The sequence below is a fragment of the Apus apus genome, chromosome 19 (genome assembly GCF_020740795.1).
Source record: "Apus apus isolate bApuApu2 chromosome 19, bApuApu2.pri.cur, whole genome shotgun sequence".
NCBI lineage: Eukaryota > Metazoa > Chordata > Aves > Apodiformes > Apodidae > Apus > Apus apus.
This window is the reverse complement of record NC_067300.1, coordinates 2,996,212-3,016,884: the sequence shown is the minus strand read 5'-3', so window position 1 is coordinate 3,016,884 and position 20,673 is coordinate 2,996,212. Positions and strand designations below refer to the sequence as shown.

General features: G+C 43.4%; 1 protein-coding gene across 4 annotated transcripts in view; it reads left to right on the top strand.

Annotated features, from left to right (window-relative positions):
• TNC (tenascin C) overlaps window positions 1-20,381 on the top strand; it is a 72,982-nt gene extending 52,601 nt beyond the window's left edge. For 2 of the 4 annotated variants that reach the window (XM_051636729.1, XM_051636730.1), the window contains 12 exons: window positions 2,910-3,182; window positions 8,967-9,089; window positions 10,439-10,582; window positions 11,748-11,867; window positions 12,308-12,451; window positions 13,211-13,341; window positions 14,125-14,257; window positions 16,098-16,249; window positions 17,148-17,244; window positions 18,005-18,166; window positions 19,403-19,566; window positions 20,209-20,350. In XM_051636729.1, the coding sequence (XP_051492689.1) occupies window positions 2,910-3,182; window positions 8,967-9,089; window positions 10,439-10,582; window positions 11,748-11,867; window positions 12,308-12,451; window positions 13,211-13,341; window positions 14,125-14,257; window positions 16,098-16,249; window positions 17,148-17,244; window positions 18,005-18,166; window positions 19,403-19,566; window positions 20,209-20,319 (1,754 nt within the window). In that variant the 3' untranslated portion in view covers window positions 20,320-20,350. Of the gene's footprint in view, window positions 1-1,192; window positions 1,466-2,909; window positions 3,183-8,966; window positions 9,090-10,438; window positions 10,583-11,747; window positions 11,868-12,307; window positions 12,452-13,210; window positions 13,342-14,124; window positions 14,258-16,097; window positions 16,250-17,147; window positions 17,245-18,004; window positions 18,167-19,402; window positions 19,567-20,208 lie in introns of all 4 variants that reach the window. The other 2 variants (XM_051636731.1, XM_051636727.1) reach the window with 2 other exon arrangements.
• Window positions 20,382-20,673: the final 292 nt, after the last annotated feature.

The window sequence follows — 20,673 nt, the reverse complement described above, 5'->3', positions numbered from 1 at the left end:
TAAACACATAAGAACTTGCAAATTATAAAACTTCAGGAGGCAATTTTTATGCCAAATTCTAACAGAACAACAATCTCAGCAATGTCAAAATAAGTCAAAACCAAATCCAAAACCCTTTCCCAGAGAAAGTTCTGGGTTTAACTAACTGCTGGTTTTTTTTTAGAGAAATCTGAGTGATTGGAAGATTAAATGAGTTGGCTCCTGAGCCAACAAAGTGAGGTTTGTCAAATAATGTAGAGAAATACTAGTAATACCTGGGATCCAGGATCAAGCTTAGCAGGGCTAGTTGATCTTCCTGTTTGACTTGTCAGATTTTGAGCGAACAAAATACACCGAAAAACTCTCCCTCTCCCAAAAACTCTCTTGTTTTTTTTCAGAAACCTGGTGAGAAAGTTTGGAGGAATTGATCCACAGCTTCAGAATGCTGACAAATGTCTTGCTGTGGTTAAAAAAAGAAAAAAAAAAAAAAGAGGCCTTCACTGGAATTTCTTAAAGTTGCCAACATACCACACTAGCAGCTGCCTGGGAAGATCTGTGGACAGACCTTGCTCTGTTCTGTAGTTGTTAACCCCTGCCCTTTGCCAGTGCAAGCTCTGGCTTCTTGCCTACATCCCAAAAACCCCCAAACTTACAAGTATTTAGTACTTGCACTGGCAGTGACCCTAACTGATCAGTGTCCTGCTTCTGGCAGTGCTTCTGGCATCTCTGACTCCTCCACCATTGAAAGGAAAAGCTGGAGATATTCATGTGAAGTAGAGAGGTAAAGAAGCAAAATGATGGAATTGTGAATAGCAAAGTTGAGGCTTGTCTCTAAATCACTGCTGGTGGACACAAGCAGAAGGAAATGAAAGCTTGATGGATAACATTTCTGAAACAGTTTTGGTTATAACTGTCTGACACTGCTTGTGTAGCAGCAGAAATAGGCTGACACTGTGAGGTTGGAAGGAACTGCAGTGGAGCTTGTGGGATGAGGTGCTGAGACACCAGTAATGAAAATTAAGAGCTGAGCATTTAACTTCTGGCAGCTTCATGGAAAATCCTAGTCTTGTGGTCCTGGCTATGCACATTTACGAAGTTCATACTTTGGGGGAAAAATGTGATTTATGTTTGGTGGAATCTGTGACACTTTCTAATTTGCACTGTTTTTCGCTTCTTTTTTGTGTGTGTGTGTTTGCACCTTCCCTCCTTTTAGAGGCCATGCCCCCACTGGAAAACCTAACTGTCTCTGATATTAACCCTTACGGGTTCACAGTGTCGTGGATGGCATCGGAGAATGCCTTTGACAACTTTCTAGTAGTCGTGGTGGATTCTGGCAAGCTGCTGGACCCACAGGAGTTCCTCCTTACAGGAGCCCAGCGGCAACTGAAGCTTAAAGGCCTTATTACTGGCATTGGCTATGAGGTTATGCTTTATGGGTTTGCCCAGGGGCACCAAACAAAGCCCCTAAGCACTGTGGCTGTTACAGGTATTTTAATGTGAACAAATTGTTCTCTTCCACCCTGTCTTTCTTGCTTTTCTTCTCACATGGAAGGTGTTTTCTGCAATCCATTTGCAAAGCAGACCTTGGCTTTTGCATCCTTTTCTGCATCGTGGCTACACATAACTCCTAATTTTTGATGGGTTCACCAATGAAGTTCTCTTCCTTTTAATGTGGTGTTTCCCTTTTATCTTTATGGAGGATCCTGTAGAGGCGCATGTTGAGGGTTGAGGGCTGAAAGTCAAGCTTCTGGTTTTGTCATGCAGGTACTTCTAACCAAAACCTTAAAAGAGAAATGGCTGCATGTGTAGTTAACAGCTGCTGGGCACATCAGCATTCTCCAACTTGCCAACCAAAAGGACCTTCAGGAAGAGTCACCCTGGATTTCTTGTCTGTGGCCTTTCTTTCACTCTCTGTGTGGGTTCCCCTCAGAAAGTTGGCATCTCTCTCCAGAAAGCTTTTGCTCATGTTTTCAACCTCATCATAGCTGCTGTTTTCCAGCAGCATTAGAACTTTCTTAAAAAAAATCATTGCAGGCTGATTCTGAGATGAGACCATCAGGTCTCATTTGCATGTTGCTGTCTAAGTAGCAGTAAATCTGGGGCTATCTGATTTAGAGGGTCACAAGGAAATAAATAGGAATATCTTTCTGTGGAAGAAAGAAGTGCATTGGAGATGCTGTAAGATAGTAACTGCTCCAGTAGAATTTCTCTAGGTAATGATACCTGACCATACAGAGGCAGAGGTATTTTGAATATAATTCATAACTTGCAGCTCCAGAGATCCTCTTGGATGTGTTGTTTCACTAAAGACAGTGGGTCTTGCATTTGGACTCAGGTGTGCTGTTAAAGGGATATGAATTTTCATGATCCACTTTTGCTGCCTCAGCATTTGTGGAATATACAAGTCAAGGATAGATCTGATCAGAAGCATCACAGAAGTGCATGAAATAGGGGGTTTGCATGAAGAAAAGGACTCTTTGAAGTCCTTTCTGTATTGTCCTCCTAACAGAGAGAGTCCTGGCAACATTACAGGCATGCCTGCTGTTCTATAACAAGAGCTTGTTTTTATCTGACAGAAAGGTTTTGCATAGGCAGCAAGACAGAAATGCACATGAACCTTCCTTTTAGCATGTGTAACTTTGCATGTCAGAGGCAAATGGTGATGTCCCTGCAGTGGATTTGCAATTAAAGAGTGAAAGTTTGAATGGGCCTGCACACACTCACATGGACCTTCTTCAGTATGTGTTAATGCTAACATTCTTTTTCTTTTTTTTTCAATAGCTGCAGATTGTTTCCCTCTCTTTGAACTGTGGTTGGATTCTTACAGTATGTTATAGCCAGACCTCAGCTAGGTCTTTAATGAACTGACTGAAAAAAAAAAACAAACAACAAGCACTTCTTTTCCCCACTGCTATCTTCTCCTTTTTTAGAAGCAGAGCCCGAGGTCGACAACCTTCTGGTTTCAGATGCCACTCCCGATGGCTTCCGGCTGTCCTGGACTGCAGATGATGGGCTTTTTGACAGCTTTGTTCTAAAAATCAGGGATACCAAAAGGAAATCTGATCCACTGGAACTGATAGTGCCGGGCCACGAGCGCACCCAGGATGTCACGGGGCTGAAGGAGGGTACTGAGTATGAAATTGAGCTCTATGGAGTTAGCAGTGGCCGGCGCTCCCAGCCCATCAGTGCAGTAGCAACCACAGGTATTGTCTTTGCAGTGAAAAGTGTAACAACACCATGGCTGCTTCTTTCAGCATCTCTCCTTTTCAGGGCCAGCACAGGCTGTCACTGAGGTGTGTGAACTGTCTCCTGCGTGTCCCATATCCAAGTTAAAGGTTCAGTGGGGTGGAGTTGTTTGTGTATTTATAGAACTGTGTACAACATAAGAAGGACATGGAGCTCCTGAGGAGTCCAGAAAAGGCCACAAAGATGATCAGAGGCTGGAGCAGCTCTGCTATGAGGACAGGCTGGGAGAGTTGGGGTGTTCAGCTTGGAGAAGAGAAGGCTCCAGGGAAACCTTAGAGCAGCTTCCAGGGCCTGAAGGGGCTCCAGGAAAGCTGGGGAGGGGCTTGGGACAAGGGCAGGGAGGGAAAGGACAACAAGGAATGGAGTAAAACTGGAAGAGGGGAGATTGAGGTGAGACCTCAGGAAGAAAATCTTCAGTGTGAGGGTGGTGAGACCCTGGCCCAGGTTGCCCAGGGAAGCTGTGGCTGCCCCATCCCTGGCAGTGTTGAAGGGCAGGTTGGATGGGGCTTGGAGCAACCTGGGCTGCTGGGAGGTGTCCCTGCCCATGCAAGGGGGTTGGATCTAGATGATCTTCAAAGTCCCTTCCAACCTAACCCATTCTATGATTCTATGATAACCATCTCAGATTCCTGAGCTTCATCACTGCTTATTTATTATGGTTTTATTTAATTACTTTCATGTTCTGGAATTAGGCAGCAGTGTATAGCAATTAAAGCACAGGTTTGGAGAGCCAAGAAAAATTGCCTTTAGATCAGCCTTTTCCAATGATTTCCTGGAACATATCAACACTCCACAACAATTTACCTCCCTAGAAAAGAGGTACAACAAAATTTGCCAGAGCTATTGAGAAGTTTATTTATGGTTTGATCAGCAGTTGCTTTACATTCCCCTTATTGTGTATCTAAAAATTCTGGTGGAAGTTAGCTTAGTGATTTAGCCAGGTAAAATCATCCAGAAGAAAACATGCAGATGTGACTGCCAGTTCATGCCATCTTGTTTAAAAACACCAAGGCCTTAATCCTCAATTGCAGCATGCCAGTTCTTTCATATTCTCACACTAATGAAGTTGTAAAGACAACTGTCTGTGACTCAAGTTATCCTAAACGGACAGAGGTTTCTTAAAAATCTCCACCAGAGCCAAGTCTCATTTTCCCAGTGACAGGGAGAAGAAAATTTTTGCTATTTGTACCTGAAGTGTTTTTTCTTCTTTTTTTTTTTTTTTTCTATGAAAACATGCAGATGTTAGTCATGGAAAAAAAGTTATTGAGCTTTAGGTTGAATTGCTGAGATTAATTTAAGAAAACAAAAAGATTCATCATTTGAAACGTTTAATTCTGGCACTTTTGAAAGAAGCTTTTCCCTTTTTTTCCCACCAAAATCAGTTTCATTTTGAAACATATTTAAATTTAAAGCAAATTGAGCAGTGTCCTGTGACCCAAATTCTTTTTTAAAAATGTTGAGCTTGCTAATATGAAAACATAATCATTTCAAATCAGTCTAATTCTGGAAGGAGAGGAATAAAAAGGGAACAGGTAAGTTCAGTATGTGAGGAAGGCAACAGAAATGCAGAAAAAGTGCATTTTCTCTGCTGTAGCAGTGTGCTCCAGACAACACACAGAGAAGGGACAGCAATAACTCAGCACTGAGCAGCTTTTCCTGAAGCAGCATGGCCTCATGATTCACCTTAATGTCTGTGGTGCCAGTTGTTAGCATGGAAAGTCACATTTCTGACCAGCTCCACTGATTACCATCACATCCCTTGAATAAACAGCAAGGGCACATATACACTCAGCCAGACATTAACATGAAGCAGAACATGCATCCATCACAAGCTACCTTTCTCCAGGCTCGTGTGGGTTGACTCATAATGCAGAGGGATGGTTAAAGTCAACTGCTCTTGTTAGCAGCATGTCCTCATTTTCACTGATTTCCAGGATATTTATGGTAAACCACTAAGAGTTATACTTTTCCTCATGGCTACATTCCTGTTCAGTTCTTTCAGGGAGATTTAGCACATGTCACCAACTGAAGGCAATGGCCCAAAAGATGTTTGTCAGATGTAAATAGCCTATGGATAATTGATAATAGAGCAGGAGATGCAAAAAATCCAACTAAATACTTTGGACTTCAGGTTAAACCACATTGGGTAGCTGGGCCACCAAGGCATCTAACTAATTTCTTTTTAAGGAGTTGATTATTAGACAAACAGATGTGTATTCCAGCATTTCCAGCCTGGTTGAAAGGAAAGATTTCTGTCCCTGAAGGTGGTAGCTCAGGCACTCTTATTTTCAGTCTTACTTTATTCTGGCTTTTGTACAAGTGAGAAAGGAATAAATTAGCTAGAAAGTCTTTAGCTTTAATAGAGGAAATAGTAAAATAACAGTTGGAACAAAGCTAGCAAACAGACCAGCAAACCTAAACCAAACACTACTGTGGAAATGAAGCAGGAAAATAACCTAGAGTGAAAGTCTTTTGTATTTTCCACTCACAGCTTCCCCCTTCTTCCCAAGCCAGGCACATATCCTTGCATACACAGGTGCTGCTGTGCTGCTGTAACTGGTGCAGTTGAGGGAGTCTGGTTTGAGCCTTGCCAAGCAATCCTCTCTCAAGGTCTGACCTCTCTGGACAGCAAACCCCCCACCCACTATGGGGAAGGAAGAGGGGGAAAGATCTTTCACTGTTCTCCTTTTGCTGCCTTGTCCTCCTCTGTGGTTTCCTTCCCTTCTTTTTCTGTTAAGAAGTCATCAGCAAGGCAGGACCTAGTGACAGCCACGGGCTTTGGATGTAGACAGGATGAGCAGGAGAGGACTGGCATTTGTTATTTTCTCCATGTAGCTTGTGTTGATCCTGCAACTGGTAACCTGCCCAGAGGCTGAGATCATCTCTCTTGCTCCCATCCCACCAGGAATGTGGGGTGAGACTGCTGGGCATGGGAGTTGATGATAAAATCCTATCTTCCCACACCTATCACAAACAGTTCTTCCTCCATATTTTACTCATATGTACAAGTTAACAGCAATAGTTTTCCCCCAGAACTACTGATGATAATGTTTAAAAGTTATTCTCTCTGGGGTGATGGTGGTACCACCCCCTCTCTCTACCCTCTACATGGTCTGTCATTTTTACCCTCATTGATTCTGCTGTGATGGAAAACATTAATTAAAACAAATAATCATGACTGCAGTGCAGGGCAGCATCCTGCAGACCTGCAGGGTCTGATCAGGTTGCCACAAGGGAGTTTGGTCCCAGCTGCTCTCAGAGGGACAACTGGGGTCTTTTGGAAATTCATCTGTGCAGTGTCCATTAAGGTGCAGTTCAGCCCTCACCAAGGCATCCCAAGGGCTCTGTGTGCCACTTCATATCCTGGGTAGGAAAGGCAGGTCTCATGATGGGACTTTCCTCTTCCACTAATGGTGTTTTGCCACACAGCGGCAGCATTTGTCATCTGGGAGGCTGACAAAACACATGCTCATTGTACATGACAAAAACAAGCTGCTGTTTTTTCCTGTTCCTTAGGAACAGAAGCCACTGATCATACTCCTATAGGCTCTTAGGAGTGAAAGGACATTTTTTAAGGAAAAAAATTCCCCAAAGTACAGCAGCCACTCAGGTATCAAGGGTGCTTTAGCAACCTCACAAGAATGTCCTCTGTCCTTTATACAACTAATGGGGAATGATGCTGGAGAATAATGTTAATTACCTGTATCAGCTCCACAGATGAACTGAAGATTTTTAGGAGTGACAATACAGATTCATGCTGCCCATTTTTTTTTTTTTATGCTTAATTTTGGCTTTCAGGTAGCTCAAGAAAATGTTTTTATTTGTTCCTTTTTAATTCCCCTGTGCTCAAAGGTACCATCCTCTCACTCTCTAGGACACATTCCAGGACTGATGCTTGCTCTGATGGCCTGTTGAACTTTCTTTGCCAGGTTTGCTCCCAGGAAAGCAGCTGCAGTTGGGGTAGCTGGGGATGTGGAGCTCCCATGTAGAGGAGGCTCTTCTTAATACTGTTGGTTGTGCAGTTCACCTGGTACAGAAATCAAGCATGGAGCCCATGAACTGTGTGCAGGAGAGTCCAAGTGGGATGGATTTGGCACTTTATTTTCTGGGATAAGCTGGAATTCCCCATGTGTATGAAAACCAAGTGCTGGTCCATCTCTTTGGTCTCCAGAGTCATCACTAGCACTTTTCAGCAGTCACTAAGGACACTTATAATGTGGATCAAAATCAATATGATTTTCACTTCTCTCTATTTCCCAGGTTTTCTTTATGTTCTTCTGTTTCCTTCAGACTGTACCTAAAACAGCAGCAACTTTGTCTGTCATGTAGCTTTACTAACCCCACCTTGATTTCTTCATTACCTGTAATTCTTTCTTTCTCTGGCTTCTCCATGTGAGTAAACCCCCCAAACACAACACATCTAGTGAGCTCTAGAAGAACAATTCACGATTCTCTTGAGAGCTCAGTTGTTTTTCTTTCCTTGCCTTTCAGTTGATTTAGTGCATTGCTGCAAGAGCTTTGGGGACACATGGAACAAACAGCCCTCTGACTTCTTTCCCACAGACACATTCCAAGCTATTTCAAGCACAGTCACTTTTTTTCTCCCCTTGCCCCCCTTCCCCTGCCCTCAGCCTGTCTCCACTGCTCTTAACGTGGCTGGTGTTTGGTATCTCTCCTCTTTGTGCTAATGGCCTACTCTGTGTGGGCTGTTTGTTTTATTTTTCACACGTGTCAGTGTTGTTTTGGTTACAGGCAAAGAAGCAAATTGGAAGTGAGATGCTCAATGTAAACTTTGAAGTGGCAGGTCTCTTTCCCATGTCCTTCCAGAAGCCCTTTCCATGCTTCTTTCACAGTAGCTTAATTAAGCCTTAAATTAGAATGTTTCAGAAATGTGCTGGTTTGTACCTTAAGATTGGGTCATTTTGGTACAACTTGGGCTTTGTTTGTCCAGTTTACTGATGGAGTTAATATGGGCAAATGTAGTTGCTTGGGTTTGTCCAGGGAAAGACTGAGTTGTGTGACAAAGACCTGCAGTGGAACCACAAGTGCCTTCCTCATGGTGGTTGTAGTTGGGTGCCCTCTGGATGGGTGTGCTTGAATGTACCTAAGAAAAATCATGGTCTCAGATAGATAGAGTTTCCAAGAAGAAAATTTTCTTCCTTCTAGGTTGAAGCCAACAGAAGTTACAGGCAGTCAGGGCTTGAGAGGATGAACCCTTGATGAACTCAAGTGACTGAACCCAGGGCTCTTTTAAGCATCCTATAGTAGAAACTTCATACTCAGCAAGACAGATCCCTCCCTGCTGAGAGCTGCTGTTGCTGTGTCACAGGCAGGGCTCTGGGATTCAATGGGAGGTCTAAAAATCATCCAAATGAAACTGGGGTAGAGAAAAATGATCAATACAATGAGTCCTGAGTAACAGAATGGCATTCCTGCAAGTATTCCTCCATGCTTTTCTATAACGCTGTACATGGTAAGAGGAGAGATGTCTGTGGCACTACTGTAATGTTACTGAAAAAGGAAAATTTTAGACCAAAGAGATTGTTGCTGTCAGTAGGTAATAAGCCCATTGCCTGTTTGGTACTTGCTGCATTAGTGTTGTTTGGGACAGAATATTGTGAGCGTCATCTCTTGGGATAGAGGGATAAGGCAAATTGGTGATCCAGCACTAAAGGCTGATAAACAGATGATTTACCTTTTCATTCTATGTGGTGTGTCTGTTCTCTGTTCTCCACTGACAGTTGTTGGATCTCCCAAGGGAATTTCTTTCTCGGACATCACAGAAAACTCTGCTACAGTCAGCTGGACACCCCCTCGCAGCCGCGTGGACACCTACCGCATCTCCTACGTCCCTGTCACAGGAGGTGAGTAACCACGAGGAGGGACAGGGAGGAAGGTGCTAAAAGGTAGAGCAGGAAGGGTTTGTTGTGCTGATATCCATCTCCCAGTCCATCTCCCAGATGGTCTTACACAGATCATCTCTTTTTTTTTTTTCTTCAAACTACTGATGTGATCCCTGTAACCAACCTCTGCCTGAACACAGTGATCCACATCCCATGGACAAGACTTGTCAGGGACCTCAGAGCTAGATGCTGCAATGGTTGTACCCCTGACCAGGCCATGTTTACAAATATCTCTGTTCCCACTGAGCCTCCTAAGTGAGGTTTTATTTCCAAACTGTCCCAGTATTTTGTAGAAATTTTATGACATTTGACATATGACATTTGACATTCATGGTATTTGACATATACAAATGACATTTGTAGACATTTATTATATGTAGACATATTTCATATTTGAAAAAATGACCCATGGAAATAACATTTGTAATCTGTGGTTATGATGTTTTTCCAAGGCAATGACTTAATACTCCCCAGTGTTGTTTTATTCTATCTCTGGTGTAATGTTCAGCTTAAAACACTTCCTGTACTTAACCAGATTTTTAGCATAACTTGGGGACACCTCTGAAAGGAAACAACTGAAGAGCAAACACTACAGATGTCAGGACCATTAAAGACATGCTATTGACTAAGACAGGTAGAGATACAGGCCTTTAGACATTGAGGTGTGCAAGCACACATGCAACTTTAAATACACATATACAACTTTGATCCCACAGAAGCAAAGGAGCAATCTGTGATCATAAAGTGAGGCACTTGTCTAAGTGCTTTCCTGGAATAAATTCAGAACTTGAAACAAATATGTGTCCTAAGGCCTTTAGCACACATGCAGCACCTCTTAAGATAATATATACTGTATCTTCATTGAAAGAGAGATGAGTGAAAGAGAAACTTTGAGCCCTTACCAGAAACAAGAAAGACCTAAGCTGCAAGTCCTGTCCTCACAGGTGTATGAACTTCCATGTCAGGAGTGCTGTGTTTTCCCCTTGCATCTCATTTGTAAAATTACTCTGTTCTGGACAGCAATGTTAATGTTTTGATACTGTAGCTATACCACTAGGAATCAATGCAAGCCAATATCTAAGATGTAGGTGTCATGGCAACAATACTTTTTTCCTGAGGCTGCCCATTGACATCAGTGATTGCAATGGGAAAATTCTCTTTCTCCTGTTGTCCTGGTTTAAGCCAGGATGAAACCAATTTTCCTTCTACACCTGTATGTGTTGTTATAATGTCTTCAACTTGAAACACACCCTTCAAGCATTTACTGGAGTATTGTGTCACTAATCCCTTGGAATTTGGCTCCATCCTAGGTACTCCAAATGTCATTACAGTCGATGGAAGCAAGACAAGGACCAAGTTGATGAAGTTGGTCCCGGGTGTAGACTACAATGTTAGTATCATCTCTGTGAAAGGCTTTGAAGAAAGTGAACCCATCTCTGGCACTCTGAAAACAGGTACTATATAAAGAGGAAACAGGAGGTTTTCAAATCTATTGTCTGTGCTGTAGAGGAGGCTCTGGAACTGGAGCTGAGGACCCACTAAGATCCCACTTTTGCTGTCCCCAAAAGCTGTAGGAAGCTTTTTGCCCACTCTGTGTGTTTGTATTAGAGATGATTAAAGAACTTTTAAGTTTGATCAGGTTCCCATTTACTAAGTGCTGAACCAACTTGCAGTGAGACAGAGATAATTTCTACATTTACAGTCCTAATTCATCAGAAAAAACAAACAAACAAAAACCCAGAAGCTTAATTAATACCATTTTACAGATGGGGGAGCCAAGGGTCCAGTTCAACCCCATTTCTGCTGTGGACTCAAACTCCACATCTCTCAGGTTCCAGTCTGTGTTCTAAGCATAAAAACATTCCCTCTCCTGGTTTTTCTTCAATATAGCTTTAAACATCCCTGCAGGGAATGAGAGTCTCTTCAGTATGCTCCCTCTGAGCCCACCCTGCAGCCTCTTTCATTCTTTCTTTTTTGGGGGGCTAAAAAATATTCAGAAAACTGAGGCAAGGAACAAGTTGACTATTGGATAATAACATGAAGTTTATAGCCCATTCCAGGTGTACTGGAGACAGACATCTATCCCAATTCAGCATAAAACTGTATGCAAAGTAGAGTCCCATGAGAAAGGAAGGTAGGATATATGGGGATTTTGGATGATTGGCTGGCTCTGGTTTCTTGATAAACATGCAGGACAAGCTGCTGGAAGGTCACTGTGGCTGTCAGTTGCCATCATATTAGTTATTTTTTCCCAGCTCTGTCTCCTGAGTTTGCTCCAAAAAGCAGTTCAGATTAGAGAGTGTGGAGAGAAATCTGTCAGCTCTGACAGAGCTGTTAAGATTGAAGATACCAAGACTGATCTGAGAACATGGTTAGTTATGTCTGTTCCCAGTGTTTAATCTTTTCAGGCATTGACCTCCCTTTCCAGTGGAGACATTTGATATCTCTTTATAGGCACTGATGGATTTTCTGCAGAGCTCCACTATTCCAGAGGGGATCATAAAAGCAGCACCAAGCAGCAGTCCTTGTGCATTTTATATCACATATCTACAGCAGAACATTGCACAGAGCCAAGAATGTTTGTCAAATTCCTTCAATCTGTTATTCTGTTTCTTGCAGCTCTGGACAGCCCGTCAGGCCTAGTAGTGTTGAACATCACAGACTCTGAGGCTCTGGCAACCTGGCAGCCAGCGATTGCTGCTGTGGATAATTATGTTGTCTCCTACGCTTCTGAGGAAGGTAAGGAGTTAGTGATGAGCTGACAGCCTTACAGCTCTTGAGAGATGCTCAGAAGTGGAAGCAGCAATGAGACTCCAGGAGGACTCAGGGGCCGGTATTTAAAGGAGATGCCTCTCTGGAAGGGTTTTTTAAATGATAGGTTTAATTAAGCATTCCGAATTCAAACATGAACAGAAATACCCGATAATTCTTGCGAAGAAGAGATGGTGTTATAATTCATATGACCACTAGAGAGTGCTAGTACTTCTAGATAAAGAGCTCTGGTGTTCATTCAGATTCAGCAGGGGGGTAAGCAGAGATGGGCTCTGGGCTTTTACTGGTTTGCACTTGCTCCCAGCTAGTAAAAAAAAGATAAATTACTGGGACAAGCATGGAGTTGAGTACATCATGATATGTCTGAATAATGCTGGGACCTGTTCTCTTCTGTGCTTTCTTCTTAGAACCAGAAGTTACTCAGATGGTGTCAGGAAACACTGTGGAGTATGACCTGAAGGGCCTTCGCCCTGCAACTGAGTATACGCTGAGTGTCCATGCCCTGAAGGACACGCAGAAGAGCGAGACCCTCTCCACCCAGTTTACTACAGGTCCTACATCCCATCTGGCTCACCTTTCTCTAACACCATCACGTCAGCCAGCACATTGTGCTTTTTTTCCCTAGAAACCTGACTTTTGTTAGTATTTGCATGAAATTTTTGCTGGTGGGAGGCTAGTGTGACTGCCCCAGAAGGTGGTTTATTGTTCCTGCTTCTATGGATTCTCACACAAAGCAGGGACTCTTCTCTGGGGGCTGATGTTGGGTACCAATGCTAAAGGTATCTGGTTGGTTTCATATTTCTAGCTTTCCATGGGCATCTTTCCTGATTGGTGCTTGGCTTATCCCAGGGCATTAACTAGAAAGCCAAGAGCTGAGCTGTACCAGTTCAGTGTTACAAATACAGTGAAGGGAAACTGTAGCCAGACCAGGTATGGAAAGTTTTCCTGTTCAAAAGAGGCATCATTGGAAACAAAGTTTTTCTTTCTGGGAATATGTAAATATCAATCTGTCAGCTTGTGTTAAATAATGCATGGCACAGTTTTGTTTCAAATGGAATTTCAATGAAACTTCTTCTAAACTAAAGTGCCTGAGACAAGCCAGTATTTTCACTTAAATCACCTTTGTTTTAAAACTTCCAATGGGAAAATGACTTTTTAATCACAAAATTTAGGTCAAAATATTTTTAAATTTCAGATTTCTGTGGAGAAGTTTGCTTTCCTGCCTGTTTTAATATACTGCTGATATTTTAAGACACTGAGTACTAAACTCCGTATGGGTGTGCCTCTAATTGATCTGTTGTTTCCTTCAGGGCTGGATGCTCCTAGAGATTTAAGTGCCACTGAGGTTCAGTCAGAAACAGCTGTGATAACTTGGAGGCCTCCACGTGCTCCAGTCACTGGTTATCTCCTCATCTATGAGTCTGTTGATGGCAGAGTCAAGGTATAGCTCTTGTAACCAAGCCAGGAGGGCTGTGCCTCCAAACTGGGCACTGAAGGTGCTCTGAAGTGTCCAGCAATGCAACCGTTTTCATTCATTCCAAACCTTTATCATGGAGTAAACTCACACAAGCCAAGCAATGGGATTCTCCTTTCTCAGATCAGGAGAATCCATCCCTGTGCAAGTATCTAAGGCAGGATGAATTGCATTTGAAAGTGCCTTTTGCTCACCAATCATTTTTATATGTTCCTATATAACTAGACTACACTAGATGTTTAAATATCGATGGGATGGATCCCAACAAAAATCACAGATAAATTTGGATGGCCAGCCTTACCAAGGGTTCAGATCTTTAAGAAAGTAAATTCCCTAAGCATACTGAAACTCAGCCTTCTCAAGTTCCAGAAAATGACAATTTTTAATGACTGGTGTATGATATTTCCTTGTCCTAAAGAGTGATTCTTCTTAATTTTGTATGAGTTTCACAGAGACATCTATATAATGTGGAAGCTCAATGTAAACATTTATGCTGACTTGCTTTTCAACCACACATCTTACACATTATGATGGTAAACATTAATTTCCTGGCAGCTTTCCTCAAACTGAAGAAGATTACCTTGATAAAAATCTTAGAAGAATATCAGTTTTGTATTCAATAATTTAGATGGTTAAAATTGTAATAAAGAATTGCTACAAAAAGTGATGCAACAAAATGAAATACGTAACAATTCTGGTCATTGTGATTTTCTCACTGAGGTTTCCCTCTGTTATTTCTCCTCTCCACAGGAAGTCATCCTAAACCCTGACACAACCTCCTACAGCCTGACAGAGCTGAGCCCATCTACCCAGTACACAATTAAACTCCAGGCGTTGAGTGGATCCCTGAAGAGTAAAACAATCCAGACTGTCTTCACCACAAGTAAGGACTTCAGAGCCCACACACAGCTGAAATAACATATAAGTTTCTGCTCTCCAGACAGAGCTGAGCTCTGCAATAAGCAGACACAGAAATCATAGAAGATTTTAAATCCAACTGTCAGTATGCACTTCATTTACTTGCAGTGTTGGTGCAAAAAGTCCCTTTTTCTCCTGAGCTGTAGTGACATCTGCTTTCCCTGGACTGGCAGGATGAGATTATCTTTTGTCTGACCATCCACATCACCTCTATAATCCTCTTTCTGACAAATCATCCTGCTTTTCCCTTGTAAAATATCAGAAGAAGCCTTACTCTTTAAAATCCAAACTGACACCTTGCTTTACCTCAGTATTGCTGCATTAATAAATCAACATTTCAAGTGGAAAGGAAGCAAACCACACACGCACAAACACAAATCAGTTCAGCTGTCTGAGAAGATGAATTTCTGGGCAGGTTTTTTTTCCTCCTCTTTGTGAGATCAGTTTTGCAAAGCTACATGGTAGTGACTGCCCCAGCTCTACCAGCACAGCTCTCTGGTCAGCAGAATGAAAGAAGAGATTGGGTTCTCTGAAGATCACTTCACAGCTGACCTTAAAAAAGAAAAGAAAAAGAAAAAAAGAAAATTGAAATTGTTTAGTATTAACTTGGAAACCTTGGCTGTCGTTTGTCTCACATTTCATGGTTTCCAGCCTTTCAGACCCAGCAAGGACCTTCAGCCATTTCCATTCTCTCTTCTGCTGCTTGTCCCAGCTTTGGCTCAAGGACTCCGAGAAGTGCTAATTAAAGTCACTCAGCCCCAAGTCTGCTCACAGTCACTGCTTGTGTAGAGCAGGATGAAACCTACCAACAGGTGACAATCCACAACCAGGAGTAGGAGGAGAATCCAACCTGAGAATCAAATCCATTTAAGTGATGTTTTGTAAATTGATCATAAGCAGGGGCTGAAAGGGGTGCCTTGCCCTTAAGAATGCAGTGTCTGCCTCATTCAGGCAAATGCCTGACCTGGCTTAGCTCTAAACATACATTTGTGTGCTGCTTAGTGAGAGGGAAACACTGACCTAGCTCCCTGCAAACAGCCACTTTTCCCCATATTCCAAAGCTGATGCAAATTCTCTGTAGCTGAGGCACAGGCAGGGATGTGCAACACCCTGTGAGCTACGAGCCACCCTGTGAGCAGTCACAGTTAAAAACTCTCCTATGGACACACCTAGAAGATCACTTAATTAGACCATTGGCTGACAAAGTTAAAGGCCTAAGTGAGCTTAAAAAGAACATAAATAAAAGCTTTTTTTTGGAATTAGAAATTGTTCTGTCCCTGGGAATGCCATGAGCTTGTTGTCAGAAAGCAATGCTTATTGACATCTCCTTGTAGTTTCAACTGTTATTGCTTGTTCTGTTTTTTTAAAGCCTAGTTGTACAACATATTTAAGGTTGTACTTGCTAGAGAAATATTACAAATCAGTTTATTTTTTTTGCTGTAGTCCTGTCTTTGTATTTCCCCCTCCCTTTTTTGTCACATCATCAGAGACTGGCAGATTTGGTTGTACCCAAAAGTTGCTGCCATGTCATTCAAGTATTTAGCTGGAGGGTGCACTCCCATCATAGCAGGGAGTCATTATATCACATTGACAGCACCCCCAAAATTGCAGACAAATGTGAAAAAGCACATCCAAGAGAAAAATGAACATAATCTGCTATTTACTGTGTTGTTGGTTTTTTCTATATGGGTCAGCAATCCCAAAACTGGGCTCTGTACCTGGCTGTGCCCATGACCCACAGCAGATTTTCATCCCTGTAGATGCTGATTTCTAAAAGATTCCTTTCTCTTTTTCTGTGTGTGCAGCTGGTCTTCTCTATCCTTACCCCAAGGACTGCTCCCAGGCTCTTCTGAATGGAGAAACCACCTCTGGGCTCTACACAATTTACCTGAATGGGGACAGGGCTCAGCCTCTGCAAGTCTTCTGCGACATGGGCGAGGATGGGGGCGGATGGATTGTGAGTAAGAGGGGAAGGGGCTGCACCACCCTCTGCCACAGCTCCCTGTGCTAAGAGCAGGGGTAGCAGATCCCATCCATGCTCATCTCTGGCATCCCACATACTGCTCTGTTATCAGAGTAGGGCTGATTTTTCTGTAAATCTGGGGAATGTTATCTAGGGTAGAAAATCTGTGTACCCACAACAAGGTTACCAGCTCTTTTTTGTTACATGAACTGAGAGGTGTCTCCAAAGGATGGGTCATATCAGTGCTTTCAGCACTTAGGAAAAGCACTGATCTCTCTCGACCTGTTGTAGGATGTGATGAAATGACCATCTTAGACCAGACAAGTACATTTTAAATAGGTCATCAGGTGAGAGCAGGGTGGACTGACTATTGAGAATGAGAAAGACAATGAAGGAGGTTAAAGCACAGGCCAGAGAAAATATTTGTTCAGCAGCCACATGGTGTGGTGGCTGGCCAGGCTTCCCAGGCCATTGCACACATGGATACATCCCACTGAGGCTGTGAATGATGTCCTCAAATTTGAACAAGTCAGAGGGAACCAGGGCACAGAAAGGAAGAAGGAATTGAAAAATTTAATGTCGTGGAGACAAAAGGCAAGTATTGGCTGAGAAACCCAGAAGTGCAAGGGGCTGTTAGAATAGCAGAGAGCAGAAATGTAAAGGACACATCACTCAGGAGAGCTTGGGAACCCAGCTGACAAACTAGACTTTAAAAAAGCAAGGAGCATTCAACAGCCTTGGTACAATTCAGTAACTGCAGTGAGACTGGAGCTTTGGGTGGTAAGGGTGGGGGAGCAGCAGTGCCAACCTCTGTATTTGTAAAAGCCACACTTCTGGTGCCCTCTCTGCCCCACCATCTGTTGATGACACTTCTTGCCTGTGGTGCTTGCAGGTGTTCCTGAGGCGTCAAAATGGCAAGGAAGATTTCTACAAGAACTGGAAGACTTATGTGGCTGGTTTTGGAGATCCTAAGGATGAATTCTGGATAGGTAAGTGGCAAGAATTTGTCTTTTAAAAAAAGAAAACACAGTCCACATGACTAAGTGCCACTTGGAAGCCTCCATGTAGTTGGCAAAAGTATTTGTAAATGGGAACACGATCTGTGCAAAAGGGACAAGGCGTAGCGTGCTGGGAGGGAGATTGAGATTGCCAAGTCTGAGCCAGTCCCCCAGTTTCACTTCCAAAGTGTCATGCTTCTTGGGTCACCAAATGTACCAAACCAAGGCTCACTGGTGCATTTGGAAGAAGTCAGAAAAAGCAACTACAAACTTTCCTCTTCCTCCGCTCCTAGGACGTGGTCAGCAACATAAAAAGAGTGAGGAAAATCATAAAAGCAGAAGAATTTCTTCCTCATGTCTAACCTGAAACTCCCCTCTTTCAGTTTAAAACCATTACCCCTTGTTCTATCACTCTTTTCTCTGGTGAAAAGTCCCTGCCCAGCTCTCTTGTAGCCCCTTCAGGAGCTGGAAGGCTGCTATGACGTTTCCCCAAAGCCTTCTTTTCTCCAGGCTCTGGAGAAGAGAATCCCATACTCTCTCAGCCTGCCTCTAGAGCAGAGGTGCTCCAGCCCTCTGATCATCTTCATGGCCTCCTCTGGACTTGATCCATTTGGTTTTGTGCTAACACGACCACACAGATGAAATATCTCTTTCCACACCAGTGCTTATGCCCGGACCCATATGACCTTGTGGCATACAAGATGGTAGACAAAGAAACTTGTGGAGACAAATTGTTCATTTACTTCCACAGGTCTGGAGAACCTCCACAAAATCACTTCTCAGGGCCAGTACGAACTGCGTGTGGATCTGAAGGACAGAGGTGAGACAGCTTATGCTGTCTATGACAAGTTCAGCGTCGGGGACTCCAAGAGCAGGTACCGGCTCAGAGTGGATGGCTACAGTGGCACAGCAGGTGAGAGGAAACAAGGATCTTTTTCCTTCTGATTTGCAGTCTCCTTTCATTTAGCTCAAGGTAACAGTGTGTGAATGTTGCAGATCATCATTGCAGCAGATACCTCTTGTATGCCAAGTGTTTGAAATATGAACATGTTTCCATTTTAAATTCCCCAGTCATTTAGGTGCCATATTTCATGGCATGCTTATGACAGAATATAAACAAGTACATTAAACAGCCACAAATTTCATTTGGCCAATGCTTGACTGTCATTATACAGCTAATAATAGCTTGGCACAGCCTCATCTCTTGTCAGTGTCTTGCTATGATTTGATTCATAATGTTGCTGAACAAATCACCTGCCTTTTGTAATCTCACTGAGGCAAACCCTGTAGCCCTTATTGAGTCTTCTTCAGAGCTTCAGAAAATGAAGATATAAATCCAGCTCCACAAGATCTCTTAAAAGAAGACACTTGGCATGCTGCAAGGTGCATAAAACAGACCCCAGAGAGGTGTGTGTGGACTCTGTCCACGTCTGTGGCCATCACATGAAAATTGTGCTCAGTTGTTAACAATACAGGGGATATGCAGCAGCAGCTGAATTAATGCCTATTTAAGGCATACTCACTGATGCAGAGCAGTAGTAGCTGCTATGGTAAGAGCAGGATTCAATCCTCCTGCTTCCTCTTTCTGAGCATTCAGGTCTAAGATTAATAGAGCAACACAGATCCTGAAGCATGAATGTGAGCTCTGCTTCAGGCGTGCACCAAGGGCTGCTCCTGTTGCACCCATCTGGAAATGGACACTCAGGCCCTGGGAGTGGGAAGGCAGCAGACACCCCTCTGTCTGTGTTTCCAGCTGATGAGGATGGGTGGTTGTGCTGCATGGACCAGCTAAGTGAGAAGACCCCTTTGGTCTTAACTCACTCCTTGTGGAGGTCCCTTTGGGTTTGGTTTGTCCACACTGCCTTCTGTACAGGGCCCATATCCAGCTTTCAGCAGGACATGCATAAATTGAGCTGCATGAAAAACCACATAATCATTTGGGGGTCACAGACCACCTGGAAAAAATATTTTGACTTGCCTCCAACAAAAATTGTGGCCCTCTTTTGGTAGTAAAACAAGTCAATTTTTACAACCTTAGGTACATAACCAAGCTTTACAGACAGTGCCTTTTCTGCAGAATGGTCACTCCCATGGATTCTAAGCTAAGCAAACCACTGACTTTGCACTTTCTTTTATCTCCCCCATCCAGGTGACTCCATGACGTACCATAATGGAAGGTCTTTCTCCACCTTTGACAAGGACAATGATTCTGCCATCACCAACTGTGCTTTGTCATACAAAGGTGCATTCTGGTACAAGAACTGTCACCGAGTCAATCTGATGGGCAGATATGGTGACAACAGCCACAGTCAGGTGAGCTTGGTGTTTGAAGGTTTCCATAGTGCATTAGAAGGAAGGGAATAACTATGGATCTGTCTGGTGGTTTAGCTAGCCAGACATCAGAGAACCACCAAGCCTACTGTAGAAAAAATATGGGCAGTTGCTGACAGAACAAGAATTCTAATTAAAGATGTGGTTGCCTCATCCCTGGAAGTGTTCAAGGCCAGGTTGGATGGGGCTCTGAGCAACCTAATGTAGTGGGAGGTGTCCCCGCACATAAAGGGATCTGGATGATCCTTGAGGTTGCTTCCAACTCAAACCATTCTCTGATTCTATGACATGATGCAATAAAGTCAGCTGGTGAAATGTTGAGGTTTTCGTCTGAATTTCCAAGGGAATACCCCAAGTGTGCAGGGAACAATTGTGGTTTTCAACATGTGAAACAAAATGTTCTTCGTGCCACAAAAGCCAGACAAAAAGTGACAGCTCTGGGGGACATCATGTGGGTTTGTTTGTACAGGTTGTACCCAGAGCCCTGTCCTTCCCAAAGTCCCCCTGCTTGGTTGAACCTCTGTTCCTAAGCTAGAAAGCAGCTTCCATGCTGAAATGAGAGTAGTCAAGGCTGACAACAGGAGCAGAATTAACTGTGTGACCTCTCACACTTTTTCTTTGCAGGGTGTTAACTGGTTCCACTGGAAGGGCCACGAGTATTCCATCCAGTTTGCAGAGATGAAGCTGAGACCGTCCAGCTTCCGAAACCTGGAAGGGAGACGAAAGCGAGCGTAGAGCCCCGGGAGGGGGAAGGGGCCACAGGCAGGGTGATGGGGGGAGGGATGGAGAGAGGGGTGTGGGGGGATCCTCTGGCATCACTGGGGTGGTGGGGTGTGAGGAGCTGGTAGTCGTACCAAAGCATCGGTGACCCTTGGCCCAACAGAGGCTTCTGCAGCAGCCCAAACACCAAGCCTTAAGCGTCCCAGCATTTTCAGCAGGAACCTCCTCCACACCAAAGACAACCATCTCAAGGGTTCTATGTTGGTTTATTCATTTTTTAAAAAAAAAATTCTCAGAAAGCCTCTGGGATGAAGTTCTTCCACAGTCTGACTATCTCTCGGGTGGCCCAGGTTGGGGGAGGGAGAACAG